Below are 13693 nucleotides of genomic sequence, written 5' to 3'. Positions count from 1 at the left end.
AAATAAAAGTCCTAGAGTTTGTGAAACACTCCGAATTCTTTAACTTTTTTTTAAAAATAAAGGAAAACTTTGAGACAAAAATAAATAAAAGTAAAGCCAAACAGGACTCCTTAAAAACAATCCAGACTTTTTACAGGCAAATTTTCCACATCAGACTTGAAGTCTTGAATCAAAATCTGGACTTTTCAAAGTAAACTTTTGACTTTTTAAACTTCACCTGGATTCTTGAAGGGACTCGGAGTCTTTGTACTGGACTCAAACTCTCATAAATACACCGAGATAATAAACATTAAACACTTGAATCCATTTAACTTGGAGTTTTTCAACAGGAGCTATTCAACTCATAATTTCTCCAAATACAAAACACGACATCATTTCAAGGAACCTTTACAGAGAAAATCTGTAAATTTCCCTCTCGTTGACGTCTTTAAACTATCTGAAGAATCGTTTCTCCACAGAGTCTTTAAACCCTGCTCTTTTACACCACATCAGACTGGAGTGTTTAAAGGTACACATGAACTCTTTAAGCCTGAACGGTGGATCAGTGAGAATTTCATGGGTTCGAACACTGGGTCTTTCTGTGTGCAGTTTGCATGGTCTTCCTGTAGCTACGTGGTGTCCTCCCACAGTCCTAAAACATCCAGTCCATTGTTCACAGCTAGCTGGGCCTCAACACCTTGCTCTTCTCAGCAGAAGATGGATGAATTCTTTATAAATTGGCTCTTTAGAATGAACCCGAATTTTTCTTCATTTGATCCTTTTAACAGGCGAATTCCCGAAACCTTTTGGTAAAAACATGGCTGGACAGCATGATAAAGGTTTAATTTGTTGCTCTTTTGAATGATGACCTTTTCTTCACAGCCCATCCATCATCCTCTGGCATCCAAAATGAGAATAAAACACGGCAGTGGCTTCATTCGACCGCTAGAGGGAGCACCAAGCTCAGATAGATTCATATCAACGACGAACGTAAAAGTATTAAGACCGAGTTTAGTCAGTGTTTGTTTTTGTTTTTTCCCCCATCAAGGAAAACCTTTGTCATGCGCTGTAGTTGAATCTGTGGGAATAAAATGCCTCTATGATTTTTTTTCTCTTATAAAACGAATTAGAATCATATTTTTCAGTAAAGTCTGGCTTAAAAGAGGCTTTTTATGAGTCCTGTACTCAGAATTTCCACTATAAAAAAACTAGAATGTATGTTCTTAGAGGTCAGAAAGGGAGATTGCAACACTTCTTCTTCTTTCTTTCTTTTTTTTTTTTCTTTTTTTTAACGATTATTAATTTTTTACTCCAACTTTACGCACAGCGGTCTCTCCCAGGTCCTCATCTGACCCATCGAGAACCCGGAGCACTTGGGTCACAGCCAACTGGACCGTGTGAGTCCAGAGGATCTGATTTCTTGGGAGTAGCATTCCCCTTTAAGCGTCCAGGCCTCCTGAAAGATGGCCCATTGTCTTGAGTCCACCCATCTGTGGGGGAGGCGCTGCGCAAAAGTTTGCCGAGGAAAGTTTGGTAGCTGTCACTGTCTGTCGGGAGGAGACTGATGGAGGACGGAGGGACCGGCTGCTCTCACACGAACGCGTCTGCAGAGAAAACGAGTGAGAATGAAGCATCAGACGGGAGAGGAGGCTGGAAACGTTCGGCGGGCCTGAAGCGGAGACAGACGCAGCCGCGGCTCGAGTTCGTGCTCGCGCCGCCGCTAAGAGCGCATCCGATTCGGATGGAGATGATCTGAGGTGGCAGTCGACCCAGTGTGTTGGAAGGGCGTTAAATGGTTGGTGAAAGCCCGGCTCCCGTCCCGACACGATGACCCGTTTGGCGTGCGGGCTGCACGCTTCTGGACAAAGAGCGTCTCCCGTCCGCGTCCTGATCCCGGTTCTTCTGCTGCTGCTGCTGCGAACCTGCAGGGCGCAGCGGGCGTCGCGTGAAGCAGGTCAGTGAGCCTGCATGGAGGGCGAGGAGAGCTTCAAGGAGTTTGCATGTGTGTTGTTCATGCAAAACAGGCGGCCTGCGGGCCACAAGTGGTCGGCCATGTGGTCCGATCAGGCCAGAGGTCAAACAAACAAACAAACAAACAAACAGACAAACATACATAAAATTTACTCCTCAACTCGCTGTTTAATTTCTCAAAGGCACCGTTTACGTCAAACTTTAAAGTGAAAATGCTTCGTATCACCAAAGTTTCACGTGTATAAGGCAAAGTTATGAAAAAGGTGTCTGTTACCAAGGAAACAACAGAAATTATGAAAATGATGTAGTTAGTCTGCCAGGCCATGAGTTGGTGCTGTTGGTTGTTTTTGTAATTAAACTACACACACGTGAGCAGAGAACACTACATTGTAAACATTAACACAAGAGCGTTGGATTGTTATTACTGTGACTGTCAAAATAAAAGTACCAAGTCCCGGGAGACTCTGGAGACAAACATTGTTCTTATAGTTTTATCTACTGAGTATCTGCAGAACAACAATTTCCGGTGTAAATGTACGAACAAAAAAACGCAAGAGAAGTTTTGTGTTTTCACTTGAAAACGCGCCTTTAAGTCTCTCTTGTCCTCCAGTGTGAGGGCTTCACAGACTGCAGAGCATAAAGATCATATTCTGACAGCGTCGGAAATGCAAACCAGGATTTTACTTCTTTACACATCACGAGTGTCGGAGTTTATTGTTTGCAGGTGAGGTTGATCTTATTTCCATATTTATTGTTGCGTTACCCTATTTAGGCACCTGGTGGCGGTAATTAGACACAGGTTGTATATGTAGAGGGCATAGGTCAGAGGAGGAGCGAGTCCCGGGAAGGGAGAGGGATCAGGGTTCTCACCAGAGCAGGAACAGATGGCGAGGACAAGATGACAACTTGTTCCAGGAAAACCTCTGTTTGTTCATCATTTACTACAAACCAGCAACTGAACTGCCAGTAGACGAGACTGAGATTCTATTCTCGGGTCTGCGCCGGTTCACTTCTCGTCCACCTGTGTACTAATACCAATAACTGGAATAATAACATTGAATTGTTGTCATTACGTTGAATGTTGCTACGAGCTTCTCACAACGGATAGAAATACTCCAGGAAATGAAGCTTGAAGCGACAACAGACTGATACTCAGCAGATTTCTACAGGAGTTGAACGTCAAGTCTTTTTCTACGAAGACAATAACTTCATGAATTCATCCAGGAGGACGGTCTTATTCTCACACGTTGACGTCAGTCGTACTGATTGTTTAGAATGGAACCCCCTGTTGGAGCCGTTCTGTAGGCACAGTTGACGTTACTTGAGAAATGGCAGCTTTGTGTCGTTGTGCGGCAGGTTGCTACACAACAGCGGCGCTCGGAGTCACTGAGAACGCTCCGTCTCCATGGAAACGGGGGGGAAACGCAACTTATCTGGAACGCCGCTGCTGCATCGCGTCGCGATGAACTGATAAATCTTCCGCAGGAGAAGGATTCAGTCGTAACAGTGGAGGCGGCGTCGGCTCCTCGCTTCTCTAATGCAGTGAACATTTACTACATCATCGTCTGGATCACATGTCCAGACACGTTTTATTTTAGTTAAAGAAAACGATGAAGAAAAAAGGCTTAATAGGAGATTCAGTGTTTACATCGTATTTCTCTGTGAATCTTGAATCTCTTTGTCGTTGTCCCGCTGAAGAGAACAAAAGTCAGATTAGAGCATTTGTACGCTGAATCGCAAATTATGCAATGAAGTGGCTCTTCTCTCCGTCCCACAAACAAACATTGTGTTAAATTAGCGCAATAACTTCGTGGTTTTATTACGTGAAACGGCACCTACTAGTGGCCATGCAGTTTTCAACATCTCTGCCAATTCTGTGGAAACGGACTTCGTTTTCAAAACTTTTCTGAAACGAATGAATCTGCATGAAAGCGGTTCTGGTGCAAACGTTCTGAACTCATCACTCGTGCAAACGTGTTCTGAGCCAGAAACAACGAAACACTTCAACCAGCATCTGCGTGATCAGAAACTGTGGTAGCCCCCCCCCCCTCCCCCCTCGAACCCTGATCCTGAACCAACACGAGTCGGAGTCGTGACTTTGCCACGTCCGATGCCGTCGCCCCGTCTGTTGGGCTCGTTAGTTCGTCTCCCGCCGTCCAGCTGAGACCGGAGCTTTGCTCGCTGAGAGCGAAGAGCAGCTGGGACTTCTGTCTGTTTACAGAGTGTTTGGCCGACCGCAGCAATTAAAGCCGCAGTTCTGCAGCTCGGCGTGGCCGCTGCAGCCGGCTCGGCGTGAATCATCCGAGGTTGACGTATGGCCCGTCTTTTCCATGGTGCGCTGGATGAAAAGACAAAAGCCCGATGCAGCGCTGACAGTCTGGAGTCTGAGCTCCAGCCTCTGACCCGGCCACTGCAGGGCAGGAAACAGGATTTGACGGGGGGATTTTACAGGATGCATTATTATTAGTCTCCTAATCGAGCCGGTTTCCTCGTGGATGTCATCACATCAGGGAATTGCTCCTCTTGTGTCTGGTCGCGTTCACTCCCCCTGACTCCGCCCCCTTTTCATCCCACTGTGCCTCCACTCAGCTCCTGGTTTGGATGTTAAAAGTCAAACTAGAAAATTTCCCATGGAGTTGTGTCGCTCGCTGCCGACCAGAATCCTCTCTGTTTTGTATTCGTCACCAAAATCCCATCGGCTTGATTGGTACATTTTTCTGTCCTTTGTGAATCGTGGAGTAAAAAATAACCCACAATATTCCTGCTTTTTTTAGCGTGTACACGCTCCCATTTCCACCAAAATCCCATCTGCTTGTGAACAATTCCATCGCAGTTTTTTTGCATTTTTTTGCTGAATCCTTAACAAAAGTTACAGCACACCTTTCCCATGTTTTTTTTTTAATATTCGTTTGTCTTCGTGCTCTCTGGGCAAAAAAAGCCGAATTAAACAGACACTGAGGATTGTAATTGTGCCTCGCCTCTTCAAGAGGCAGGTACACAGAAGAAGCTCTGGTGAGATTACAGAAACAAGCAGGTGAAGAAGTTTATCTTCACTCGGTCTCGTACTGTACGACTGGGCTCCAGTCAGACACTCCGGATCTGGAGGAAACCTTCACACAGTCACGTGGCTGATAAACGGGAATCTGAAAGCACTGATACTCGCATCGTTTTCAACGTGAAATAAGAAAAGTTACGTGGTGTTTTTAGATATACATAAAACTGGAAACTTTGCCTTTTACCTCCTAAATATAATCGGCTGTATGAGGACGTTTCTGTTTCTTATTTTTTGACATAAATTCCTCATTGTAATTCTGAGGAGGTAAAAGAAGTGACACAGTTTAAAAAAAAAAGGCCCAGAAAATCAGTTTAATTGGTGTTGATTGAAGAGTGAACCTGGACTCAGGAAGCCCTCAGGGAGCCCTGCTGGTCCCACACCTTATTTAGAGGCTCCTCCTAAGCCACTGTCTTTTGAAATAGAATTTTAATTGAAATTGGTTTCTTCACATCAAGTAATTGCCTGCCCACCCACCATAGCGGAGACGACTGCTTGTATAACAGCTGCAAATTTAATATCTTGCGTGATTGCAATGCAAGTGAGGAAAATCCAACAAGTGGTATGAAATTCATGCGAATCGGTTTTATTCCCTGAAGGCCAACGTTCCCCAGAACGTGTTCTCAGGCAAAGATTAAAACAAAAAGAATGAATTAGAAGCAGATTTTCATTAAAAAGTTAATTAAAGACGCTGTGCTGTTTGCACTCCTTTGTGGCGATGTTTAGGGTTTGTATCGGGCTGGATTGCAAATTAAATTAGAGCGAAGCATGAATGAAAAGAGAAGAGCCGTTCTACTCGTCCATGTTCTGAAGTTCGAGTGATGCTGACGTGGTGATTAAAGCAAACAATGAGCATCGCTGCGGTCCAGGAGTCTCTGGTCCAGGAGTCTCTGGTCCAGGAGTCTCTGGTCCAGGAGTTTTCATGGTTTTCCACCAAATGAAATCTGACTGGAGCCAGAAAACATGCTAATTATCTCAAATAAAGAAATAAAGTCTTTAAAAAAAATAGCTATAGATAAAAAATTTTAATTTTGATTTGTTTAATTACATTTTTAGTTGTGATTTTTAAAGTTATTTTTCATGGATTGTCCAACTTTTTATTTTCGTCTCTTTAGATATTTTGCTGTTTATAGCCGTTGGCTATACATATATATATATATATATATATATATATATATATATATATATATATATAGCAGTTTTAGCAAAACTAGCAATTGTTTTTCCCTTTTTCCTTTTTTTTTCTATTTTTCCCTTTTTCTGTTTTCTTATTTTTTCTTATTTTTTCTTATTTTTTTTTCTTTTCCTCAAAGCTCTGGCTCTTTTACACATTAAGCAGTTTTTATCCTGGAGATTGGACCAGTTTGGAAAAATCAGTTTGAAATGCAAATAGAAAAAAAATGAAATAAATGTTTATTTCCATGTCATATTGTGAAAAGCTTCGGGGAGCCGCTGCAGGCGAGCTGAAGAGCCACACGTGGCTGCAGAGCTGCAGGTTGCAGACCCGTGCTCCACTCTAAACACACACATTCACATCTAAAAGACATTCAGAATCACTAATTAACCTTGGATGCAAATCGAATCGATAGCCAGCTTTAGCCACTGAATGAAAACGGCATATTTGTTCTCTGACTGCAAACTGCATGATGCAGTCTGCTGCAGTAAACAGCAGCTGCTTGATTCACTGCAGCTGTGAGGACCTGGACTTCATCCATCCATCGTCTGGACACTTTCACATTCGCTTCTACGGCGTCACAGAAAAACCTCAAACAATTGTTTCTGGACTGTTTGAGGAAACTGGAGATAAAAACCTCGTGCAACATGCCGACTCCACGCAGAAAAGCCCAGACTGGACCCTTCTCGTTATGAGTGGTGAGTGAGGCTGCAGCATGACGTTGTCTAGTGGTGGAAGTTTACTGGTTCAAATCCCACAGTTAAGTCCTCAGAATGTTACTACGTCTGCAGTGCGTAGAATCTAATCGGTGCCTTCGAGGTTTTAGGCGCCGAGAACCAGTTCACCTCCACAACACTAGGGGGCGTGAGAGAAAGATGGCTTGAAACCCCATGAAACTCGGTGGTGGTGTTTATTTTTTTATTCATATTGAGAAATTTGACACAAAGATCGAAAGTGACGCTGCAAATTTTTTGCTTCTGTTGCAAAGCCGCAGACGAGCGTCGAGCTCGGGCAAAACATTGATGTTACAGATTTATTGAATTTGCAGCTAAAAAATGTTTTTCTTCTACCATTCCCTCTGGGTTTCCGGAGTTGCTGGTGCACATTTGTTTGCACTTTTGACAATATGTCTGATGTCTGAAGTCATTTTAAAGTGCCTCGAGAAAAAAAATCTATCGAATCCTCAAATTTTCTTTAAAAAAAATTATAGATTTCTTTTTTTTTTAGGTGAAATCGACCAGCCCGACGTCCAGCTACGAGCGAGCTTTCTGCACCAAAACTAGAATTTTCCCTGCACCTGAACGCCGTTTCCTTTTCACTCTTTGATTCAACAGTTTTTCCAGTAGAGTGAAACTTTCCTCCTCTATAATCTGGATCGCGTGGAGGTTCTTGGTTCCCCCGGCGTTCCACCGATGACGCGGTCAGAGGCTGCTGGAGTTTGTGGAGGCGGTTTGCGTCAATGCGTAGCCTTCACTTCTTGTTAGTGTGTGGGGTGTGAATCAGACGAGGCCATGCTTCCTGCACAGTCGCTGCCCTCTGATCCACTCGGGACAGATGAAGCCTCGAGGCCAGATTTCACTAAAAGGCCTGTTTGGATTGATGACTTCAGATGAATTGATGTCTTTTTGGCTCTTTTTGTTTTTCCCTTTAAAAAAATGCTTGAGCGTTGGCTCCCACCAGAAGCTGAGCTCTTCGCCTCACTTCTTTTGGTTTATGTCATTTTTCCTTGATTTGCATGCTTCAGAATAAAGACCAAAAATTATGTGAAATACTTCAATCTGATATAATATAAATATGTTGACTTGCATGGCTTTAAGACAGTTTATTCTGGTTCATTTTGGCCCCAATTACATGACAACGGAGCTCAGAACAAAACGCTACCTTTTGAAAACGCTCCGACTCCGTGGAAACTTGGGAAAATGCTGCGACTGGTCATGTGAACAGTTCTTCTGCACATGCTCAGTAGATGGACGACAACAACAGTGTTTTCCTCCATATTATCATGACTCCCAGTCCATTTTCTTCTGGGACTTGGTAGTTTTATTGTGACAGTCACTATAATAACAATCCAACTTGGTCGTCATTTCATATGGATGTCTGTGTTCTCACCATTATTAATAATTCATAGCGTGTTGTTACAAAAGCAAACAGCACCAACTAATGGCCCAAAGTGAAAACTACAAAGTTTCCACCGCTTTCCGTGTAAACGGACATCGTTTTCAAAAGTTGCTGTCTAAATGTGAAACTTTTCTGACATAAAAACTCAGGAATTGAGTGAATTGAAATGTCGTGTGAATGTGTTCTCCTTCCCTGCAAGAAAAAAAAAAAAAACGAGAGGCAGTTTGCATTCAGAAAAGAACGTAAGAGTAACGGCTCTTCGCTCAGTGATTATCATGCAGCCTTCCTTGGGCGTCCTCTGGGCACTTTGGCTTCTTCTCACAGTCCAATAACAGGTTAGTTAATTGGGCCTCTTTCACACTGCAGGGAAAAACGACCCAGTTCAGATTTTTTTGGACTCACAAATGTGTGAAAAAGCCATTCCGATTTAAAAAAATAAAAAATAAAAAATAAAATAAAGAAAAAAAATGTCCCCACCAGACCCAGGCCTCGTTCATATGTGGTACCAATTCCGATATTTTTTCACATGCGACTGCTTCACTATGGACGTGTGACTGACACGTGTCACTGATGAGCACCGAAGGAAGCGACTCCGCCAAAATGTTAAAAGCTGTTAAAAGCTGCGCTCCTTTATCCTCATTATCCTTCTTCTTTCCCTCCTCATGTGTCCAGGTTTTGTCTGTATTTAACAACCACTTAAGAATGAATCTACACGATCGGACCGGCGTTGCCAGATATGGGGGGGGGGTCATCCCCCAATTGCAGAGCCAAATTCTCTTACTTTTTAACTTTGTTTATTTTGTGCATTTGTGTGTTTATGGGACGTTCTTTATTACATATATACTAGTTTAACAGTTTAATCATGATTTCTACACAGGTTGAGATTTGGGTTGGTTTTTATTGAGGCGTGTGGGTTTTGGCTGGAAACAGTGAGTCACATCTGGCAACCCTGGTGCTGACCGGCGTGCCATGTGTAAATAGTGTGCTCAGCGTGACTCCACGTGGTCTTCTGTCCTCTGGGGCCCGAAAACATCCGGTCCGATCACGGTCACGTGGCATTTGAGTTTGAAACGATCACACCAAAAAATTGGGAATTGAGCGTCAAGACCTGCGGTGTGGGCGGAGCTTTGGTGATTTGGTGATCCTCAATTACCCGTAACTGCACTTGTTCTTGTGGATGCTTGTGTTTTTTCTTATATAAGAGAAAGAACTGGTTTGTCCCAGTTTCATGTTTCATGTGCGCTCATGGTGAAGACAGATCCATCATACTTGACGGTCAGCTGAATTAAAAAGACATGCAATTATCTTAGGACTTAATTGTTTAATCTGCTGGCGACAATGAGGCTGGAAAATAGAGGAAAAAAGGACGGCTTATCCTCTTTCCGCCTGGCTCATAATGGCGAGATCTTTGTCTCTTTGGCTTCATTCTGCTTATTCAGCCACTCCAGAAAAGAGGGAACGAGTTTCATGTCTTAGATTAAGTTTGCTGAACATGTGAGGAAAGAGTAAGAGAACAAAAGTTATGCTTGAAAACCGTATATTCAGAAGACTCGTTGGGCTGTGGCTCGGTTGGTAGAGTGGTTGACCCTCAATCGGAAGGTTGCGGGTTTGATTCCCCATCTCCCCCAGTCCACATGTCATAAGTGTCCCCAGCATTTTCTAGAACACTGCTGTCCAATAAACGGCCTGTGGGCCGAAAGCGGTCCGCACAACACGCCAGTCTGGCCAAACCACCAAGCAAATTGTAAAAATTTAAAAGAAAAAATTGATTAATTAAAAAAAACAACTTAATTTCTCAAGAATAGTGAACACAACACGTTTCAAAAAGTTTTTATGAAGAAGCCAAGGAACAGTTTCATGTCAGATCCAGAGATGTCATTGCTTCGTTTTGCCAAAACTGAAGATAGAAAAGGACATGGACACCGACATGTAAGACATAAAATAAATTCACAGAAACACCCGCCCCCGCCCAGGTGCTATTACATTGTTCAAGCCACATTTTCAATCTTTCTACTAACCAATGGTGTTACAATTTCAGAAAGTCACTGAAAGGTTTCCATACTTGATCAAAGTCTGCCAATCTGTCCTTGAAAATATATTGAATCCTTTCAAGATGCAGTGTGTTTTCCATTACTGAGATCCATGCAGTTATGGACAGTATTTCCTTCCTCCTCCACGGGAGGAGAATCAGCCTTTTAGCACACATAAGACCATTAGAAAGGAGACTTTGAGTTCTTCTAGTTGCACTGAATGTATTTATCAAAAATTGGCGAGAGTTAAGGAAATGTGGCATTGCCTTGGTGTAGTTCAGTCTGTGCAGGAATTTGAATTGATTGCGACAGTGTCGTGCATTAATAGAACACAAGCTCACGTACGTCTTGCATCTTGCAAAACTCCTTATTTGTAGATACCTAAAAAAGTCACTGGCAAGTAAATTGTATTTTTCTTTAAGTTGATGGAATGAAGCAGATTTTAATTACAATAAAACAATAATACAATCGCAACATAAATTAATTAAAACAATCTCAACATATTTAGTGACATTAACTTGAATGGACGATTCAGTTCAACTTCCCAGAGTTGTGTTATGTCTGCTAATCTCACTAGAACAGAGCAACCATGAGAGTGGGCTGATTGGAAAGAGCAGACTTTTTCACTCACACATCCATGGAGCCGTGTTGGATCGCTCTGGTGGGCTGGGTTTTGGCGCGCAGGCTGTATGTTTGCCGCCCCTGCTTAAGTGCTTCTCCATACTTGGCAGCTGTATTCAGACATGATTTAGAGTCAGAAGATGAGACGTCCGTGTGGGTTTGTTTAGAGCTTCCCGGCTTTGTTTACAGCTTTACAACCACTCCATTATTTAATCTTGCCTGTATGTCATGATTTATTGACCTCTCGCATCTTCTCGGACAGGGAGACTGCTGCCAGACCTGCCTCAGTATGAAGTGGTTCACCCCACTCGCGTGGATGCCGAAGGTCACTTCCTGTCCAACTTCCTCTCTCACCAATCTCGCCGCGTCCAGCGCCGGGCGGCTTCGGACGAGTCCGCCGACCAGGAAAGAGTCTTCTACCAGTTCTGGCACGCCGGCCGCAGCCTTCACTTTAACCTCACCTTCAACCCGCACCTGCTGGCTCCGGGCTTCCTGACGGAGCGGAGGTACGGGGGCCTGCGTGGGGCCCGGATCCAGCCCCCCGGGGCCTCCACGTGTCATTTCTTAGGGGAAGTGTGGGATGAGGCCACGGTCGGAGGCAGAGCGGCCATTAGTGCCTGTAATGGACTGGTGAGTAGATTAAACAAATGCTGTTATTGCTCTTGAGTTTGTCTGTCTGTCCTCCGTCTGTTGGCTGGTTGGTTTGTTATTTTGTGTCTGAAAGTCTTCAATTATCTTATGATTTTTAGCATTATATCCTTCTGTTCTTGCATCCATGTTGCTCATTTAAAGCTAAGAGATGTCATTTTGAGGAATTCTGGTGTCACAGAGGATCATGGATGTGTTGGCTTTGAGTTTTAACCCACACATCCCCGGTGAGTCCAACACTGCTTTTTAGCCAAAATAAGCAATTTTCTATATTTGGTGACGCAGGAAAGTTGATAAGTGAATTGTAAAGCATTTTTCAGGTACTCCTGGTTCAGTTTGCAGAATAGGTTGTCTTCTAATACCCAGGTCCATAGCTCAGCCCCCATATTGTCGCTAAGCTCTAAATACCTCCAACTGGATGTTGGGGACATTCCACTGATCTGTCCACAGGTTGTGTGAGTGTGTGTGAATGGAGAAGGATGACTCGGAGTATTAAGTACTTTGAGAGTGCAGAAGCACTCCCAAAGAATACCCTTTAATATACGGCCTATATCTATATGACTTCCACTAACTAGCACTACTCAACTCAGTGTTTTATAATGAATATACTTGTAGGAAAAGTTGTGATCATTGGGGTGGCTCGGTTGAGTGGAAAGTTAAAAATTGACAAGTTGAATAAACAATTTTTGCCATTTTCTATACCGACTTCTTTTAGAATATACTTGGCAGCAGACTGAACAAGATGGCATCCATCTACTTCACTCAGTTTATTTTAATCAGGATGGTTTGGCCGATCCCAGCTCAAGGCAGTCTAAATGAAACAGTCACACACAAGAGCAATTAAGAGGCACAACAACTGCAAGTGCAATTTCTTTTGGACTATGAAAGGAAGCGGCAACCTGGAGAAACCCTCAAACAGATTGCTGTGACCGAGAGATCATGATTCTCTAGTTTCACCATCTCATTGTGCGACACCCCCGTACTTGTCTGTGATCCAAATCCAAACCTCCAGGTCCTCCAGAGCTGATCTGTCCAACATACCAGAGATTACATTTAAAAAGCATCTTTTTGTTATTCTCCTGGGGCTTTGGAACCGACTGCCATCTCCTGAAGCATCATCATCTTCAGTGTTTTAAAGAGGCTGCTGAAAATAATCCCATAACACTTTCCACTGCGGTGACTCGGGAAAACGCTCGCATTAGAATTTGTCGGTGGCAAGTTCCTGATGTGATGCGTCCATTCAGGGTGTAACGGTTCACTAAGCTGTTGCTGTAATTCATAATACAATGTCTGCAATATTTTGGAAAGTGGTCATATTATGCAAAAGTCACTTTCTAAAGGTTTTCCAACAGTACTAATCATCCCCGTACCTGGAATGATGTCCCAGAGGTGAAGACAGTCTGTCCTCTCTCTCCCTGGCTTGTTTCAGGTTTTAAAAAGTGTGTTGCTCCAACCAGCCAATCAGAAATCAAACCCTGTATAGTGTCATCGGGGGTTTAGCCAATCCCAATCAAGGTAGGCCATCCCTTTGACTCCTCCCACAATTAGGCAGCTCTGCTCTGGCACATGGCACCACGAGAGGAAGTACTTTCTCTTCTTCCCAAGATGGGCACGTGTGGGCGGAGCCAGTCCAGCTCACACAGACACAGCAGATTCTGAATGCAGCTCCTATGATCCAATATTCAAATGGAGGAAAATCAACGAGGAGCTAGAAACTTAGAATACTGAAGGTTTCTGGACCGACCAGACCAAGTGAAAGGGTTAAAAAGCTGGATGATATGACCTCTTTAACAAAAAAAAAAAATTCTAGACAAATTGTGGCTGAAATATTTAAATAATTTCTGTTAAATCCAACACTGTATTTTCTCGACTTCTTTTCAACGTGTATAAACTTATTTTTATTCCTGAGGTAGGTACAGTAACTAACTGTAAGGCAGATTTACTTTTCTTTGTTAAAGAAGAAGTTAAAATATCTTTTGTCGCAACTAAAATAGAATTAACTAAATTATGAAACAAATCTCACATAGAATAAACTATGAAGAAAATCTGCTCAATAAACAATCAAAGGGGAAATAAACTTTGTTCCCAGCTTTGGATTTT

General features: G+C 43.1%; 1 protein-coding gene across 1 annotated transcript in view; it reads left to right on the top strand.

The window, feature by feature from the left end:
• Positions 1-1497: 1497 nt before the first annotated feature.
• adamts7 (a disintegrin-like and metallopeptidase (reprolysin type) with thrombospondin type 1 motif, 7) overlaps positions 1498-13693 on the top strand; it is a gene marked incomplete at its 3' end in the record, with an annotated part of 103775 nt that continues 91579 nt past the window's right edge. The window contains exons 1-2 of the mRNA XM_080458043.1: positions 1498-1933; positions 11208-11575. Coding sequence (XP_080314169.1) covers positions 1807-1933; positions 11208-11575 — 495 coding nt within the window. The 5' untranslated portion in view covers positions 1498-1806. The remainder of the gene's footprint in view (positions 1934-11207; positions 11576-13693) is intronic.

The sequence above is a fragment of the Lipophrys pholis genome (assembly GCF_963383615.2).
Source record: "Lipophrys pholis genome assembly, chromosome: 2".
Lineage (NCBI taxonomy): Eukaryota > Metazoa > Chordata > Actinopteri > Blenniiformes > Blenniidae > Lipophrys > Lipophrys pholis.
The sequence above is the reverse complement of the archived record's forward strand: the minus strand, read 5'-3'. Positions and strand labels throughout refer to the sequence as shown.